The sequence below is a fragment of the Acinonyx jubatus genome, chromosome B3, assembly GCF_027475565.1.
Source record: "Acinonyx jubatus isolate Ajub_Pintada_27869175 chromosome B3, VMU_Ajub_asm_v1.0, whole genome shotgun sequence".
NCBI classification, from domain to species: domain Eukaryota; kingdom Metazoa; phylum Chordata; class Mammalia; order Carnivora; family Felidae; genus Acinonyx; species Acinonyx jubatus.
In genome coordinates, this window is record NC_069386.1 from 67,420,744 (window position 1) to 67,440,055 (window position 19,312).

At 41.4% G+C, this 19,312-nt stretch overlaps 1 protein-coding gene across 1 annotated transcript; it reads right to left on the bottom strand.

Annotated features, from left to right (window-relative positions):
- Nucleotides 1-6,496: 6,496 nt before the first annotated feature.
- LOC106969847 (transmembrane and coiled-coil domain-containing protein 5B-like) lies at nt 6,497-15,206 on the bottom strand. Its single transcript, XM_015066374.3, has 12 exons — nt 15,082-15,206; nt 14,127-14,171; nt 13,243-13,392; nt 12,815-12,932; nt 12,437-12,487; nt 11,842-11,910; nt 10,460-10,516; nt 9,912-9,971; nt 9,025-9,089; nt 8,291-8,366; nt 7,962-8,005; nt 6,497-6,891 (listed from the first exon to the last, which is right to left on the bottom strand). The coding sequence occupies exons 2-12, from the start codon at nt 14,159-14,161 to the stop codon at nt 6,693-6,695; spliced, it is 924 nt and encodes a 307-aa protein (XP_014921860.3). The 5' UTR covers nt 14,162-14,171; nt 15,082-15,206; the 3' UTR covers nt 6,497-6,692.
- Nucleotides 15,207-19,312: the final 4,106 nt, after the last annotated feature.

A 19,312-nucleotide genomic window follows, 5' to 3' on the forward strand; every position in this document is an offset into this window, starting at 1 on the left:
TGAAAGAGCCATGTGTTGTTGAGATCATCTGGATGTGGTATTTCACAGAACCTGCTTCAGGTCTCTACACAAACTTTTAAGATTCTGGCTAGCAGTCACCTATGGATCTGGAGTGACTTGACTCTTCAGTCTTTCCTTGCCCTCTGTGTATGAGGGTCAATTGCAAACCAATAAAGGGCCCTCAGGATTATCTGGTACACTCTTCTTCTAATCCCCAGAAATCTAATCCATTGGAGGTACAAGTTTATTGAATCCATCTTGAACTTTCTTGCGTACCAAATGTAAGTGAATAATTAACAATGTCTCTTCAACAATCAGTAATCAAGGAAGCTGCTCTTAAGATTTTCTCTCCTGGGAGAATTTTCTTTCAATATTCAAAGGATTTGTGTAACTCTGTCCTCTCCCTGGGCAGTTTAGATTATGTAAAAGCCTGGGGGAGTTTTGGGATTATCATTCCGCCCCTCCCTTCAGTTAGGAAGCTCTTCCTCCTGCATCTTCACGGATTGAAATGCCATCTCTCTGTTAGTGTTTATATCAAGTGACACCTCCCCCATTAGCTCCTTCCTGTCCTTGATGTAATCTTTTTTGAGCCTCCTTGGCACTCTGTATCCTCTTATTGGTAGTACCTTCATTCTTTACATTAGAGTTACTGAGCACTTTCTTTTTCCCTTGCTAATAGGTTATAAACTCTTTCAAAGTAGGAATTATATAATGAAATGCACAATTGTGTTGTGTTGTGCCTATTTTTCCTAGCACAGTAGGGCAGGCAGGAGGGACATTAAAATTTGGTGAATTGAATTTTTTTTCTTGTAAGGTTGGTCAACAGTAATCTTCCCAGTAAGGCAAGGAGAAGAGATAGGTTTCCCATTTCATAGGAAGTCACTGGTACATTAGGCTCCAGGCTCATGTAGACTCATCAGTTTCCTAGATCAGAGATACTAACACCATGCCTGAAGAGGTGGGTGGACGTTTCAACACCTACTCTCAGATTTACCTCTTATTTCCAGACTGCAACACTGAGTGTGACCTGTAGAAAGTTTAAACTGCCATGTGGTTTTGTTTAAAGTTGAGTGCCAATGTAATTCTAGGTTAAACTGGCCTGGAAGGTAAGGAATCTCTTAGCCACCTACATTTGCAGCAGGAAAATTCCAGCAAAAGGAAGGATCCATAGCCAGGAAATCCATTCCCTTTGCCATTAAACCCTCTTCGACTTTCCCCTTCTGCCATGCTGGCCTGTCCTTCACTGCCCTATTCAATCCATCCCATCTCATCACCCCCAAATTGTCATTCTCTTCATAACTGCCAAAACTCACTGTCTTTGCATTTTCATTCTTCTGTGACTTAGCTCAGTGGGGCTGAAAAATTCAGGATCTAAAAAGCTTCCAGTTAGACCCAGGTTTCACCAACCTGCCAGCAAACCTCCCAGAAGATAAATCCTGGCCCCAAGCAGAGGGCAGTCTCCTACAGACTGCTGGCAAAGGGTAGACAGCGCCACGTTTGGGCAGCTTTGCCAGCTAAGAGCCATGAGGACAGCAGAGAAGCCTTCTACTTGCTCAAGCAAATGGAGGGAGCAGTGCCTCTCCATCCATGGTCTTTGCCACAGAGCCAGCAGCTCTTGAGCTTGGGGACCGAAGCTTTCAGGATTCAAACCCCTCGATTCCCAGAGTGACCAACTCATGCCATTCTTCCAAGCTGGCACCCACACACAGGGGCTGATGACCATGATATCAAGGCAAGGATTTCAATATGTGGAATGCGGGGAAAAGACCCACTATGAACGTTTCAACTGAGCTTTACAGAAGAGCAACCTGCAGGGGACAGTGGCACCCCTGGGATGGGTTGGAGTCCCTCTAGGTCCAATTTTATAATGGTAACAGCTGTAACATGAGAGTGACATGGCTACATGTGAGAATTGAAGCTTTTACATAGGATTCTCAAGACCCCTTCAGGCAAAGCTGCTCTAATAATTACTTAAGTTTCCCTACTCCTCCCTCAATTCAACACCCTCACCTACCTGCAGGTGACTGTGGCCTTAATATTTCAGCAGCCCCCCAATAAAATCCAGTTCTCCCACCTTGTATTCATACGAAGGTACAAAGGACCCATAATGCCTTAAGGCATTATCCAAAGCATTTTTAATTTTAATTGGAATCATGAAACTAGAAATATAATTAAGCTCCAAAGTAAAATTTCACATAGTGAATGGAATGATACTTGATCTCTAGAGTAACTTTAGGAAAATACGTAGCTGATTACAATTAACTGATTCAATAGTTCAACTAATTAGGAAGACCGATATTGGATTGGGAGATGACTTTGAGGGTCTTTATTACATCTGAGACATGAAAGGCAACTGTCCTGGGGGAGTCAAGAGGTGGCCCCTGAGCCCTGGCTCTGCGATTTGCTAACTGGATAATCTCAGGCCATTCACCAAACTATGAAATGAAGACCATATCTAGCAATGTCTGCAATATAGTAGATGATCAATATATGTTGTGCTATTGATAGTTCTGAGCTCCAATTAAGTCAGCATTTATATTTCAGAGAAGCTTCAGAGTTACATCTAACCTTGATGTTGAGTGCTAGAATCTGCCACAAAATCAAGAGTCTTTGAGAGCATGGTTCGTTGCTTATTTCTTGAACTATTCCTCCTTCACCTCTGCCTTCCAGTACATTTATTGTGCAGTGCCTGGCACATACTAGGAACTCAGTAAATGTTTGTTGATTGAAGCCTTTAAACCAAACTTCTTTACACCTTCTTAAGCAACCTCTTAAGAAACCATCTGAAGATGGTAAGAATTACAGGAGTATCACCCACTGAGACTCCTGACAAGAAAAGTGATGAAAGCACTTCCAGTTTCCAGGTGGATCCCCTGGGAAAGAGGAAAGGCCAGGAAAGGGCTAAGATGGCTGTAAGGGCTGAAGCCTGACCAGCTTGGAGAAGGCTATTCGAGGGCATTTCTCACTTATGCAAGGATGTGGGTGGAGTAGTCCATAGAATCAAAATATGTCAGCACAAATGATCTTAGAAAGCATGCAGAAATCAACTTTCGGCCCAGAAAACGTATGTGGCTTGTGTAAAATTAGATAAGTAACAGAAAGACCAGGACCAGGGTCCAAGGCTTGACTCCATATTCAGTGCTTTTTTTCAAGACAACACTGGGGTTTGCAAAAAGATATTACAAAGTGCATTTTTTACAAAAGACATTTCCACTGCTGTGTTTGGAACAGGAGAAATGAAAGAGATAGGCCCCTCCTTAGGGCATGGGGTATAATATTAATAGATAAGAGTACTGTTTCACATCAGCCCTCTCTATCAAGGAAATTGATCTTTCCCATGATAAAAAGGATAGCCTGAAACAGTTAACAGGTAATTAAGTTTTAAGATAGGTGAGAAGATATAAGGAGGGTACCTAATCCATTTAATTGAATTCAAGCCTCTAGACCCAAAGAAATTCCATTTCAGAATACTGAAAGAATTTGAAGCTGTAGTAACAGGCTCCTGGGGGAGAGAATGATTAGCTACCTTAAAGGAAGGGTTAACTAGCTGCCTGGGGTCAATAATTATTACAAGGCCAAAGGAGATTTCACACCCAAGCCTCTCTGCTTCAGCAGTTTCTACTCTACCAGGTGTCTCTGGCACCTAAAGGGGCTAATCAATTCCTTCATAGAATCAGGGTTTTGAATGAAGCAACCAAACCAAAAAAAAAAAAAAAAAAGTAATTGAGCACATGGTAAATCCTGCATTTAGTATTATCTTTTAATCTGTACAAATACAAAACAAAGGCGATGTAGAGTAAGAATAATTCATGTTCAAAAAGGTTAAGGATCTTGGTTGACTCCAAGTACATATCTTTGTTTGTTACGGCTGCCAAAATGGTTAGTGAACTCTCAGGAAGCAGTAACTGTTCAGAATAAATAGGGCCACTGTACTTTGTCAGTCAGACCTCATCTGTAGTATTCTGTTCAGCTCGGTAGGTAGGTGTCCAGGGGAGGGTATCTAAGATAATACAATTCTAGAAGCCATGTCATGTGACTGCTTAAAGGACCTGGGAATGTTCTTTTGGAAAACAGAAGGCTGTTCAATTTTGGTGACTAAAATATGACAGAAACCGTTATTTTTACTGTGTAGCTTTATAAGAACTAAGATAAACTACTAGGTAAAGACAAACTTTTCTCATATAAGGAAAAGGAAACTCACATTAGTTAAATACCCACCATGCACCCCTTGTTATACTAGGTGCTTTGTATTATTTTGTTAAAATCTTTCAGAACTTGATGGCTATCTGGGAGGTGGTAAACTCCCAGTTGCTGGAAGTCAGACGTCCAGGCCACCACTGCTCATTTAAGGCAGCAGTAACCCCTTTTCTCCTTCCCAGACTTGGGAATGCCATCTAGGCCCTTCTGGAGCCAGTGTCCTGGTTGGAGGGAGGCTCTCTGGGTGGCAAAAAAGACCACTGGTGCTTCTGCAACATAGATTTCTAACACAACTTCAAGGTTCCAAATCCCCACTGGATCGCTGACTGTAAGTATGGGCCTACTATGTCCTTATTTTCCCAAGTTCAGATTTCCTAGCCAGTCTTGAATATTAGGATGCTCCCAGGTCTGTCTAGGATGTATCTGTGGGAAGGACTTGGTGCTTGAGGAGAGCCTAGGAGTTCCATGAACTTATGAGGGATTGCGTGACTGGAGACTGCTCAGGAAGTAATACTCTGGCTATGCATTTCTTGGCCAACTGCAGCTATTTTCTTCACGTACACCTATAGTCATAGAATCATCCAAATACTGAAACCCTCCAGCCTAAGGAATCCTTCTGGCCAATAAATGGTATCAGTCAAGGTACTGGCAGGAACCAGAATTCAACTGGGAGGATTCCAATGAAGAGTTTAATGGAGGGACCATTACAAAGATATGAGCATGGAATCAGCAGAGGAACTTCAAATGCACACTCCAACCTCAAGGCTGTGTGCTTGGCTGTCTCCCTGTCAGCCATGCGACACCACCACCCCTCCCCACTCTGGACATCCACACGGCTTCTTCATTTTGTTCAGGTCTTGGCCATTAATGGGACTTTCTCAAGTGAGCATTGCAGCTGCTGCTCCCCATAACTCCCTTCCTCCTCCCCCACCTAACTTTCTATAGCACCCAATATCTCATATTTCTATATTTTATATTCTATATATAAATATATATTATATATATTTATATATTCTATATATAAATATATATTATATATATTTTAAAATATATAAAATTTTATATAAAATTATATAAATTTATATTTTATATAATTTATATATTATATAATTTTATATAAAATTATAAAATATATATTTTATGTATATTTATATATATTAAAATATATTCTATATTTTAATTATTTACTATTTACCTCTACTCACTAGAATGGGGGCAGAGATTTTTGTATTTTATTCATTGCTATAACTCCAGTGCCTAGAGCACTACCTTGTCCAAGGAAGAAGCTCAATAAGTATTTGTTTAATTAAGGAATGCTAATTGGACCTACTAGACCTCATAAAGAGAATTGTCCCAAAGTGACAACTGATACATTTTTCTGCTTCAACTCGCTGATCATGCTCCTGCCCTTTTTGGAGACGCCCGCTGAAATGCAAAGAGCTTTTATATGGCCACAAGAGGGTGCTGTTGATCAGTTTTTCATTTTTTAGGAGCCAGTCTGAGACCATTCACCCTCTCCTCCCCAGACCTCAAAAAGAAAAGGTGGGACAGGGTCAGGTCTATAGTCAAAGCAAACATACAGAGTATCTCTTCCATCCCAACATTGCCCTGCAAATGAAGTTCAGTTAAAGCCTGTATCAAGAATGGTCTCGAAAGGACAAGCGGTCACCAAAAAGCAAGAGCCTGAGGACTGCATACAAGAAAGGAGATGCCAAAGGCACGAGAGGAACGTGAGGAAGAAGGTAGGTGTAGCTGTCTCAGGTCCGGAGGGATCGGAGGAGACATTATGGGTGAGACGGCATTTGAATGAGGATTTGAATGACAGGTAGGTGCAAAATCGTGTTTGGCTGATTTTATACACTACTTTCATAGGTCACTTGAACTTTAGGGTAATTTTCTTCTCAATTGAGAATGAGTAACTGTGTGTGTACATGAAAAAAAAAAAGAGGTCAGCTTTCCAGGACATCCCACTCCTATAATATATAGCATAATATAAAAATAAAAGAGCTTTAGGAAGGACAATGTGTTGTTAAACTATGGAATGAAAGCAAGCCTTATATTCACCTCCTGATTTCTTGTTGAAGGGCCTTTGTGCCCACCCCAGAGGGAGTGTAGAATGTCACAAATGAAGGCATGATTTTTTTCTCTGTTTTCTTTAATATGGAGCAGAGAATGGAAGTACTGGTGGAGGGGAGTTTCTTAACTCTGAGTGCAACTTTTCTCAAAACGCTGGTGGAAACTGAATGTCTTAAGGAGGCCCCCAGACTCACAGACCAAATTCACAGACCCAACACAGTGAACTCTTGTCAAACATATTCTTTATTTGAAAGAGAGCCACTCCAAAGGGAAAGTAAGGGAAGAGAATGAAATGAAGAGGTCAGATGTTCAAGTCAAGGTTCCCACTTCCTTCTTGTCCCATTCTTGCTTGACACGGGACCGCAGCCATGTCCCCCTCTCCACTGGGTGTGGTGTGGAGCCCCCCACATCACTTCCGACTAATGTGGTAGAACTTCTTCCACCTCTAGAGTGAGGAAGGGAAGTAAGACCTCCCTCAGCCTCTTCAGGGTGTCCCTGCTGATTACCATGGGTAGGGCATCCACAAGAAGGTCTGGGTTTGTGTACTGCAGGTGGAAAAGCACATAGCCCAGCAGCCTAATGAAGATCATGACCATGAAGACACCACACCTGAAATGTCTGCAAAGAGACATTCTTGGTTAGTGTGGGGGAAAGAGACAGCCCACGATCCAACTATAGGAGGTGAAGCTTACACTCATAAATAACTGGTGAATTGCTTTCTTTGGGAAAAACTGATGGGGAATGGAGACACAGAGGATGAGGGTAGGGGATAGGTGATGGCAGAAAAAGATTGATGTAGCAGTTAGGAATTTCATATGGCTCTCCTGATAAGTAAGCCCTCCAACAGAATAGATGTCCATATAGAAAAGCTGGAGATGCAAAAGGAGATTTTCCAGGTACTACATATGAGGCAGGGCTTTTGGGGTTGTCAGAAAATGTTCAGGACTGTCACACATGACCGGTGGCCTTCTTCAGGTCTACTATAGTAAGCCCATTCTAGAACTTGAAATGGGATTGGACATCTCTGACATTAACATCCAGGCAAAATCATTAGGACAGGTTTTTCTTTCAAGTGTCAAAAGAGACCAAGCTAAACAATACAAGTGTGCGTGTGTGTGTGTTTTCTTGTGTGCTCCCAAGAAAATTTTGCACTGAAATCTAAGGCCTTCAGTCTTCAACTACATTGAAATGTCATAAATTGAAGCTCTTCCTTAAAGTGTCACATGGAACATTTCAGAGTTAGTCTCCTTGTTTCAAAAATTAAAAAAGAAATGGCACAGAGGGTTCAGGTGACTTTTGTTTTCTAAAATTTTACAGTCTACAGCAAGAGAACTGAGAAAATTAATGCACCCTGAACTGTTGTTCCAGCAAAGAGTATAGGAGAGATTATTAGGTTCAGGGCCTGGAAAATAGAAAGGGGTCATACCAAGGACCATAAGAACAGGAATTCAAAGTAAAATGCAACCTGCAGTGTTCATCTTGAAGAATTAGCTTCTTTTTCGACCCACCGAGTTCTGCATAACCTGGTATTGAGGAAGGAAGGAAGGGCTGGAAGAAATTTGGAACTGCCTGATGTTTTCTGGTTGGTGGGTGTATTTATCCTTGTTCCTTCTGTCCTGACCAAGTCACTCGCTTCTACAGAGTGAATGGAGCCTAGACTAGCTAAAAATCAAGATTCTACCACTTACCTGTACCAAAAGATTCTCTTCTGTTTCTTAATGATGGTCTTCTCCTATGGGAAGCAATAAAAGCCACAGCTGTGCCTGTCCATGTAGTCACAGAGAGGCAGTGTAGTGGGGTGACTAAGAGCCACCCAGGAGTCAGGGGTCAGGCTACCTGGATCTGAATCCTGACTGCCACTTTCTAGCTGCCGTAAGTGCAGCACAAGGTACCAAGCTTCATTATGTCCTAACTCTAGGTTTGTTAAAAAGGGGAAGGGATGTGGGGAGCAGGGAGAGAGAAGCCAGGGGAGGAAGGGATAAAAAAAAAACTCCAGTTTGGGACACGGAAGACATACCATGTTGCTTTGGATGGTCTCTACCAGAATTGACCCAGGTTTCAGTATTTGGGAGGAGTTGTTCTGGGCTTTGAATCTGGGTGGAAAAGATCAGATCCAGGAATGATATTATATAATCTGAGAGATTGGTGAAAGGTGCTTTTCTAAGTCATACAATATCTATGATTTATTTCCTAGATTCTTGATAACATTCACAGTGTTCAACATTCAAAACTCATTAACTGTTCAACATACAAAGAACCAGAGAAATGTGGTCCATTTTCAAGAAAAAAGACAATCAATGAAAAATAACCCTGTCATAACTCTGATGTTGGGTTGAAACTGCAAAGTCTCACACATGTATGGTTACCTGACTTATAAAACAAGGCACCACTGAAAATGACGTTCTCTGAAATAAATGGTGCTGGGTCATTTGGCTATCCACACAGAAAAACGTGATCTTGATCTCTACCCCACACTATAGATAAAAAACAAATTCCAGATGAATGCAAATCTAAGTGTAAAAGGTAAAATAGTAAAAAAAAATTCTAGGGCAAAGCATAGAAAAATAGTTTTATGACCTAAAGAAAGCACTAAGCAAAGAATAAAAACAACAACAACAACAACAAAAAAAAAAAAACCCACACACACACACACACACACACACACACACACCCCAAAAACTGGCTTGAGAAACATTTTGCCCTTCAAAGACATCCTGGGGACTTATCAGGGACATCATTTTCTAAACTTACACTTCTTTTTCAAGAAGAAGCACCTCTTTTTCCTTTTCCATCTGTCTCAGAATTTCCTGATATTTCTTCCCATGGAAATAAAAAAAAATTGTTATAATGAAGAATTCCCGTATATTTCAGTGCAATGTTACTGACGATTCTCCTAAGACTAACTCCTAATATTCCAAATGGTGCATGCATGAGTGTACACACACAAGTAGGGAAATGTTCTAATAAAAGTTGGGAGATACTGTGATTAGATGGATATGGATATATGTATACATATATACATATATGTATATACACACACCATATACATGTATATGTATATATATGTATATATGCACACACACACATATACACATGTACATACATACTGTAGCTAGATGGATATATATATATATATATATATATATATATATACATACACACACACACACAAACACACATACATACTGTGGTTAGATATCTAGAATATATATATATATATATATATATATATATATACACACATATGTGTGTGTGTGTGTGTGTGTATATATATATATATATATATATATATATATATACACACATTCTCTTTGGATTCTGCTTGTATTCAAATCCCATCTCTGATGGTTACTAGTTGTGTTTCCATAGCACATTACCTAACTCCTCTAAACCCGTGTCCTCTTGATCATAATAATATCATCCCCATAGTTTTACCGGACAAGTTACTGGAGAAAAATACCGTATGTGCCAGTGCCTGACACAAAGTAAATCCTTAACATACACCTGTTTGGTTAGGGTTTCTATTGTATAAAAGGCATTCTTCCCTGTGGCAGATTTTATCCTAATGAGAAATTAAGGAGTCCACGGCTTTGGAGAAATTCTGCTTCTACTCTGACTTGCCCTTGCAGGTAGTGTACCTTTATGTAGACGGCCTGGTCCTCACAGAGCTGATGCAAAGATTGGTAGTCGCCCTCTATCTAGAAAGGAAAGAAAATTAACAAATCTCATCAGAACCAAGCCTAGGCTGCTCCCTGGGACCCTAACTGGTACACTGGACATTTGTTACCTAGCAACCAGTTCCTTTAAGGGAAAACAAGCACATCACAGAGCAGTGATCTCATCACTCATGAGCAGGAATGGTGTAATTTTGAGGGGAAAAAAATGGTTTGCCCAGGTTGTTGAATGCCTATCAGGTAAAACAGGAGAAGTCTCAGGACACTTAAGTTTGGAATTCGACAATAGTATTCTGAGTATTAGAGGTAAAAGGATGTTTAAGAAATGGTAAAAGCAGTACTTCTAATATAAGCTCTCTTTCCCTTCACCTGCATGTGAATCAGAAATTCGTCTGCTGGATGTTCTTATTCCTCCCCATCCTCTGCCTCAAGCTGTCCTATTTCTAAGATCTTTGGGTTCCTCTCCCATTTATATCCTGGACAAAAACTCAGTGAGGAGACATTGCCTCTACCTTGAGCAGTTCCTTCTCTTGCTTTGCACAGGATTCTGTTGACTTTTGTAGCCTCACCTGGAACACAGCAGAAAGTTAATAGCATTCTTTTATGGAAGGCAAGTGGGTAATGGTCACCCTCTATCCAAACCAGCAGAAAATATGATAAAAATGACTATCATATATTGAGGGATTGAGGACATATTATAGCAAACTAGGATGGACACTATCGGCAGCCCTATTTGACACATGAGGAGACAAAATCAAGGAGAAATTAAGTGCTTAACTTTAATCATTTTAATTTTTTTAAGTTTTATTTTTATTTATTGTGTGTGTGTGTGTGTGAGAGAGAGAGAGAGAGAGACAGAGACAGAGACAGAGAGCAAATAGGGGAGGGGCAGAGAGAGACAGAATCCCAAGCAGGCTCTGTGCTATAAGGACAGAACCTGATGTGGGGCTCTAACTCATGAACCAATTGAGAGTCGAGTGCTTAACTGACTGAGCCACCCAGGAGCTCCAAGTGCTTAACTTTAAAAGTCACCCAGTGGCAGAGCTGACATTTAAGCATCGGTCATCTGACCACCCTGTCTCTGAGCCTTACCATCCTCCTTCCTCTAGCCCCACTGACCAAAGCTCCCTGGCCTCTTTCTCCTCTTTCTCCATAGGGAGTACTCACATGCTGTCTGAATCACAGAGCAAAAGAGAAAAACTGGGCAGTAGGGCTCTGGTATGGTGGTCTCAGCTAAATTGCCATATTTGCCACATAAATCTGCAGAAAGCTTCCCAATAGGGTTTCTGTCCTCTATTGGGCATCCACTTCATGCATTCACTCAACAAATATTGTGCATCTAATATGTGACAGGCACTGTTCGAGGAACTGGAGAAACAGGAGTGAATGACATAGACAAAAACGTTTGCCTTCATTGGGTTTATCCTCTAATAGAAGAGAAACATAAAGTAAATTTTAAAAATAAAACCTTTTTGGCCTATGAGCCATGGGTTGGAAAATGAGTTAGGATTATTGACAATGTCTATATAATTATGGAAGTCAGCATTCTTATCCTACTTGAACATCTATATCTGTGTGTCATTTAGATCCTAAACTTCTTGGGAGTCCTGATGTGCATTCAGAACATGTGCTCTGTTGACTGATGGGTGACGAGCTCTCTGGAGCAACTTCCTCTGCTTGGATGACATTGCAGTGAACTCTGCAGTTACTTGACTAATTATGTTGTGAATGTCCCATAAGCCATGAAGTAAAGTAGAGGGGACAGAAGACATTGGCACCTCTGATAAGCACACAGACATACTTGGCCTGGGAGAGTCCTTGAAAGGAGTTCGTCCCCAAACCTAGAATTGACACACATCTCCCAGAAAATCCCTAGGTTTGTTTCTCTACTCACCTTCAGTTCTACCAACATCTGCTTTAGGGCTTCTTTATCAAGGCCAGTGTTCTTAGCTCTCCTTGAAATCTGAAATACCATTCCCAAAATTGTGGACTGAGTGACACAGACCTAAAAATCTGGGATAGTGGCAGACTTTGGGGTCTCAAGGCTAGGGAATGGCAGTTAATTAACTTAGATCTCAGAAGCTTGATAGAAGAGTGTCTCCTTCTTGCTATGGGAGCTGTCTGACTCCAGGCTACTTGGATATACCTTTCTGTTCCCATAAGCCATGAACATGGCTGCACAAGGAGGCAAGGAGGAAGAGAGGGAGGGGAAAGGGGGGGCAGAATCCTTTGGATATGGGGGAGGAGGGAAAAATCTTTTCTCCTTCCACAGTCCCTTAGCTCTCTCACCAGATCTGTAATCCCAGGGAACAAATGGGGCTGTGAATCAAAGAGACTCACTAAGAGATTCAGTATGTGGCAGAGGGGAGGGAACACACACATTTAGCTGGTTGCACCTTCTGGTCTTTCTGACTGAGGGGTTCAGGAGTTCAGATGATTCTGTCTGGATTCCTAAGAAATGAGCCTCTTTCAAGGGTGGCCCACCTTACCTTCTTCTGAAGCTCCACCACCTTCCTGCCTAGAACCTTGTTGCTTTTTTCCTGTGGAAAGGAAGAGGTAATGGGGATAAACCAACTCTACTCTGGTACTTTCCCCTTCCCCCTTCTCTAAAATAGGGCTTAAGGATAAGTGCATGGAGGGGGAAAATTGCACTCTGGCCCCACTCAGAGGATCTGGGAACAAAGCCTGGGCCTGGGGCCCCCATGCCAAGCACTTCATTCTTAGAGCAAGAGCACTCTCTTAAACAGCTGTGATTTCTCCAGACACAGAAACAACCATCGATGATGATCCTCTGGGAAAGAGAGAGAGAGCAGTGGCAGACTGCAAGCTAAATGCATCACATGATCCTTTTCTAGACACCTCCTTACCAGCTTTGCTGTCTCTGATTTCAGGTTCCTCAGGGCTTCCTCCTTCTCAGATACAATATGGTTCAACTCCTCCCTCTCGTTGGCTTGTCCTAGTGACAGGGCAATCTCTCTTTCCAGACTGAAAAACAGTCACCCAAGTGTGGATCAGTCATAAGGAAGCTGCCAGCACCCTAGCCTAGGAGGCCACTGCCAAGGTCTCAGGGAACCAGAGAGATTGGCAAATGCACTGGCAATTCAACGTCAGCCTGATGTGGAAACATAATGCAAACATCTATGCATAAAGGCTTCTGGGGGCGTCACAGTTCATGCTTCAGAATTTAACACACCAAGATTTACCGAGAAAAAAGGAAACCTTCCTCCCACCTTCTTTATTCCAAGGGCCATTCAGTTGAGGAGAAGCCCTTGCCTCACCAACTGCAGAGCCTGACCTTTGAATAGCTTCTTCTTTCTCTTGAATTTTTCTGAGAAGAACCTGATTTGCCTCATCCAGTCTCTGCAGGTCCTTTTCAAGGTCTAAGTTCAGGTAGTCAAGGTTTTGTTTTGTGACTTTTAATTTCGGTATTTCCATCATCTCCTGCCTATAGGAAAATTGTCTTAATTACTGAACTCAGGACAGGAAAACAGAGGGGCCCTAGGAAGATTTCCCTGGTAATCTCATTTATCCTCCCATCTTCTGGTGTTACTATGTCTAAGCAGCCCTGTGTTGTAATTTTCCATGATAAATTGATTTCTACAGTGTTTTGCATAAAATAAGTTCCTGGAGTCAAATCACAGTTTAATTTTAAATATTATAAATGGAACCCATTTAAACACAAAGCTTTTATAAGGCAGAATATTTTTTTTTCATACAGGTAACTATGCTCCAACTTATTTAAAAAAATCTTATTTAGAATGTGCAGAATCTAAGATATACCTATAAAGCATTTAAATATCTGTGAGGGAGAGGAATTTCTTCAGTTCCCTTTTGTTACAGGGAGTTTATTTTCTACCCCAGTCAAGTAGGCACATGGACTGGGTGGGGGGCAGGGATGGGAGTGGATCCTTTCTCCAAATAAGACTGGTTTGCTTTTTGAGTCATTAACCATTTCTAAAAACCCCATCATAGTATGAGCAAGTCCAAAGATCTGAAACCAAAACCTTTTCTCCCCAGGAAGCCCCTGCCCCATCTCCGTCCCTCCCATCCAGGTTTGAGGAGATAATGTCCTGAACAATGGAGGTTTTCTTCCTTACTGGATTGCTGCAGAGACCCTTCCCATTGCAGATCCCCTACTAAATGTTTTAAATTATTATCATTATTATCCTCATTACTTACACATCATCCAGTGGGTCCTGTCCAACTTCTTCCATTGTGGGTTTCCTAAAATGTTAACACAAACATTTATTACAGAAACATAGCCCCTAATGTTCAACATTGTAACATTGCCCCACACAGGCCCAGGAGGGAGCAGGCAAAAGTTTGACCAGGCAAGACAGAGCCAAGAAGAGACCCATGCCTTCTAGATCCCCCTGCTTTCCTGGATTACTAAATTCCAGTAATTCAGATTGTGTTTTAACTTAAAATTGCCTAAACAAATCCCCCAAGAGCACAGAAATTTTTCTGTTTTCACAACTTTTCACATTTTGGCTACCTTTCCCTTTCTTGGACTACATTTTTCCAGTCACAGTTAAAGCACTAAAAGTACTCAAGCATAGGTCTAATGGCAAATGCACTGAGAGTTTATTTCTAACCCAGAACTCCAGGAAAACTTGGAGGAAAAATTGATAGAGAAGAGCCAGAGGGTGCCATAAAGCTGGCTGCCTGAAATTTATGTCTATTGCCATCCTAGTTCTAACAAGCTCTAGATGTTACAGGCTGAGTTGATCTTAAAATAGCAGCAAAAACAGCAGCATGGACAACAGAATACTACTACCAGCAGGAAGAAACAAATATTGGGTTCTCAGGGATGGTGTCTCCTAATGATTGCCCCAAAAACGAAAGTTCAGGACCTAAACCAATCTAAGAAAAGTAGAGTTCCAAATTCCCCTCTCCTTTCATGCTCCATCTTCCCTTCCCTTCCCTTCCCTTCCCTTCCCTTCCCTTCCCTTCCCTTCCCTTCCCTTCCCTTCCCTTCTCTTCTCTTCTCTCTAAAGCTTTTTGGCTTTAATTCTCTTTGTAATGCCTTCTCCTACCTCCTTCCCCTTTCATAGCCATCCTGCATTTTCATTTTTTTAACTACTGTCTTGACACACAAGGCATGCCAGCCTTTGATGATGCCCTCTAAACTCACCGTTCTCTTCCCAAACGAGGTTTCTTCAGTTCCCACTGAGATCTCCAACTGATTGTCAGAACTTTCAGAAAAGGTATGTCCTTGCTGATTGGGTTCTCCCCATATCACCAGACCCATCCTCTCCAGTAGGGTGGGGCAGCATGTCATAGTGGGTAGGGATAGGGGGTGGCCATAGCTCAACATCACCCCTGTAGGCAGCATGGGAGCAGAGTTCAGAACTTCAGGGCAGTTTCAATCTCTTCCTACACAGCAATAAAATCTAGGAACACATTTCTGGACACGGGGTAAATCCCTGTGAAATGGGAATCAGCTCTATGGAACACATTTTTTCCTTTCCCCAAACCCCTGGGCCTCGTGGAAGTTGAGATCACTCTCATTTCTTTTCCTTCATCAACTCCTTGTGATACATGTGAGGGCTGCTGCGCCCAAATCCAAATTATGCCTTTCTCTTTAATGCATCCAAGGGCTACAGGGTAGAAATGCTTGAGAGCAGGCCAGGAGGAATCAGAGATGGCTTACCTATGGGCCAGGAAAGCTCTCACTCCCACTGAATTGGATTCTTGGAGCTGCAAAACAAACTCCTTTATTTTCCCTCAAATGGCACTGCCAAGACATTGGGAACAAAAGGTCTGATGTTTCAAAGATGGAGTATAGGGAGGTAGAGCAGGACAAAGGAAAGAGGAGTGTTGAGTCTGGAGACTTGAGTCCACTGCCTACTCCTTCAGAATTCCCTCCTCATTTTCTGTAAGTTACTGGAGCCCTGGATGGGATTTCCCACACCAGTGTCACTCTACTAAGCAATTCTGGATTCTCTGAGAGCGAAGAGGCAGTGTACAGAATTGGAGGTCAGTGAAGGTGTGTACTTGCATTTCAGATCTGTCCATTTCTGTCCCTTACAGTCAATTCACTCCTCCATGATGTAAATGTAACCTTTTCCAGCTGCATCGTACTAATCTCCAGTCCCTGGAAAGGCCTTATAGAACAGAACATACCACCGTGTCTCCAAGAAATATCTCCCATGCAATATCTGTCATAATCTTATCCATCCTTCTCAGCTCGCTTCAAATGCTGCTTCTACACTTTCCCAGATACCAAGCTCCCAGTCCCATCAGAATTAATCCCTCCAACCTCTGTTCTCCTCTTTTGGTATTTTATATTGTTTCTAGGAATGTGCATTACTGGTGTTTACCCCACAATTAGGCTGTAAACCCCTTGAGAGAGTGTATTTTAATCGGAGCCATTCTGATTTCCCTCCCCAGCTGAGCTCCAGGAGAACCATTTACACATAATTCAAAGGGAACGGTGCCCCTTGGAGTTGTTCAAGAAGAGGGCGGCTTAGAAAATGGAGAGTGCAAGGTAGGCTGAGTTAGGGACAGAAAGCACCTGAGTTTCATTCTGTCCTGGCACTTCACAGTTGTGTTACCTTAGGCAAGTTACTTGATCTCCCTGAGCCCAAGTCTTTTGACCTGTGAGATGGGCATTACTCCTACTTCACAAAGTTGTGGTGGAGATTAAATGAAATAATATACGTGAAGCTCTTAAACCAGTGTGGCACTCAGGAGCACTTAATTCTCATCTGTTTTCCAACACTGTGCATGCTCCATTTTTCTGTCTCATATTACCTTTGCACATGGAATGATGCCAAATGATTTTAGAATAAATGAATGAATGAAGCACTCATTGCACTCCCTTTATCTAGAACAAGTGTTATCCTCCCTTTTCTTACACCTGAGAGATTCTCAACTGTACATCCTGATTAGCACACTGTTATTAACAGCACAGTGCACCATAGCAGAATTCTCAACAGAGGGCCATGCCCCCCCCCCCCCCCCCCCCCCCCCCCCCCCCCCCCCCCGCCATGAGGCTGATCTACAATCATCAGGGATGTAATTCGAAAGCTCCTGCCAAACGTCCCAGGGCAGTAGTTGCCTTGGCTGGAGAACCACTGATGAAGAACATATTCTCTACACCAAACTGCCACTCCCTTTTCCGTAAAGACACTGCACAAATTCCCCCCTCCATGATCTCTTCCAACATGAACGCTTCTTAGCTTATTGCTCTAAGTAGACCACATGCACTTTGGAAGTGACTGTGTTTGCCTTTTTGCTTTGACACTAAGAAGCGAAAACACATTTGAAGCCCCAAATTTTCGTGACTCTACTAGTCATCGTGGCCTTGGTCCTATTCCCTTAGTCCTATTCTCCTATTCATTTTTCAAGTAGTGCTGATATTAAGTTATTTTCCACTATTTTGTGTTAAATCTATAGTTCCAGATGATACAGATGTAAGTAAACATAAATATGAACTTAGGAATACAAATACTAGCAAATAGATAAAGATCTGAGAGGGCTAGTGTGTTTGGGTGGCATGGATAAGAACATTGGCTATGGAATCAGACCGAATTGACTTTGAATACCTGCTCTACCACTTCCCAGATGTGAGGTCTTCTTGGACAAGTTACTCAACCCCTTGGCCTTCAAGTTTCGAATTAAGAAAGTGTATTTGGATCATTCTGTGGCATATAAGATACTTTGAAAGTGTGGGTCTCCATAGATATAAACTTGTTTTTTTCTCCCACACCCCTAGATATAAACTTTTAAGAGTACGCACCATGTTTCTTTTTCCTTGGTTAATCTCCATGCAGTGTATAATCCGTGTACGTGAAACACTCACTGTGAATATATACCTAAGTACTTTCTTCCTTGATATAGTTCCATTCACGTTTTCCTAGCAAATAGAAAGAATAATATCATGTGTCAGGATGACAAAGACTTTTTAACACCTCTTGTTTTTAAAATAAGTCTAAAAACAATCAGCTGTTTGGATTTCCTATGGCCCTCCCTTACACCTAGCAGTTACACTGGTAATGGCTCACCAGGGAGCTCTAAGCTTCAGGCTTAAGTAAACAAAGATTTGATGGCTTCTATTTACTGTTTCGAGTTCCGACTTTGTATTCTCAACAGCTTAGTTTTATTGAGAACAGCTCCTTTTTTCTTCCAGTACCTGAGGCTATAGAGGAGACCTATGTTAATTTACATGCCTGCAGAATTCAGTCTTAACCTTTTCATTAGAAATCCCACAAGTCAGAAGGGTTAGTGTTATTATGTTATTTTCGTTTTCTACAAATGTCACATCATGGCAAGACAAATTGTTGCAGTGTCAGGAATTAACTCTGTTTCCTGTTTAAGAAGAATTAGTTTTCAATCAGTGGGTTGTATATCTGGAAGAAGACCAAAAATTTAGATTTAATATGTGTTTTAAAGACCTTACATTCTTTGCTTTCCATACAAATATGTAAAAAATTTAATCTTTTGAGACTTAAAAATTTTTTTTTTAATTTATTTTTGGGAGAGAGAGAGCGCACGCACAAGTGCATGCACGCAAGCGGGGGAGGGGCAGAGAGAGGGGGATAGAGGATCTGAAGGGGGTTCTGCTCTGACAGCAGTGAGCCCAACAAGAGGCTGGAACTCAGGAGCCATGAGATCATGACCTGAGCTGAAGTCGGGCTCAACTGACCAAATCACCTGGGCGCCCCTAATCTTTTGAGATTTAGTTGAGAGCCATTTATTTTGCATTTTGTATAACATTAAGACTAAGTTGTCAATCAAAACTAATAGATAAAATAAAAATTTCCTACATCATAAGAGAGAGTTGTTTAGAAAGTAACAGAATTGTACGATCGGTCATCAAAGGTTGTAATACTTGGGTGGAAATATAATGAGTGGCATCATCATCAAAAAAGAAAAATATCCCTTTCAACCCACCATGATAAAAAAAAAAAAAACTTTTCTCATGATATCCTTACTATCTGGGATAGGTATACCTACTAAGAATTCCTGGATTATTTGTAAGACACTGAGTCATTTAAGATAAAAATAATGACAACATAGGATTCTTGAAAACTCTAAAACCTGCTTTATACTCTGTAATGCAACCTATGATAGGGTGTGTTGAAAGTTTTGCTGGTGTACTGCTTTTTGTATTCAGTGGATTCACTGAAAAAATGAACAATTCAGTTAGTTTTAGGTGTGGTCTAGTAATTTATGTTCAGCAACAAGACCTTTTTAACAACAAAATAATTCGTATGTAAGCAATAATCATATACACTGTCGGCGGGATGCAAATTGGCACAATAACCATGGAAAACAATTTAGAGAAAACATCCATTTTGGCAAAACCACTTTTGGAAAACTGTAAATGGCAGAACAGAACACGCACCCATCCTACTCGC

What these genes read in the sequence shown, in the direction of transcription:
- LOC106969847 (XM_015066374.3), bottom strand. Translation starts at nt 14,161, where the DNA reads ATGGAAGAAGTTGGACAGGACCCACTGGATGATGT. An exon ending in AAAGAAGAAGCTATTCAAAG is followed by an intron (nt 12,933 to 13,242) that starts GTCAGGCTCTGC and finishes ACTGTTTTTCAG; the next exon opens with TCTGGAAAGAGAGATTGCCC. An exon ending in AGATGTTGGTAGAACTGAAG is followed by an intron (nt 10,517 to 11,841) that starts GTGAGTAGAGAA and finishes GCTGTGTTCCAG; the next exon opens with GTGAGGCTACAAAAGTCAAC.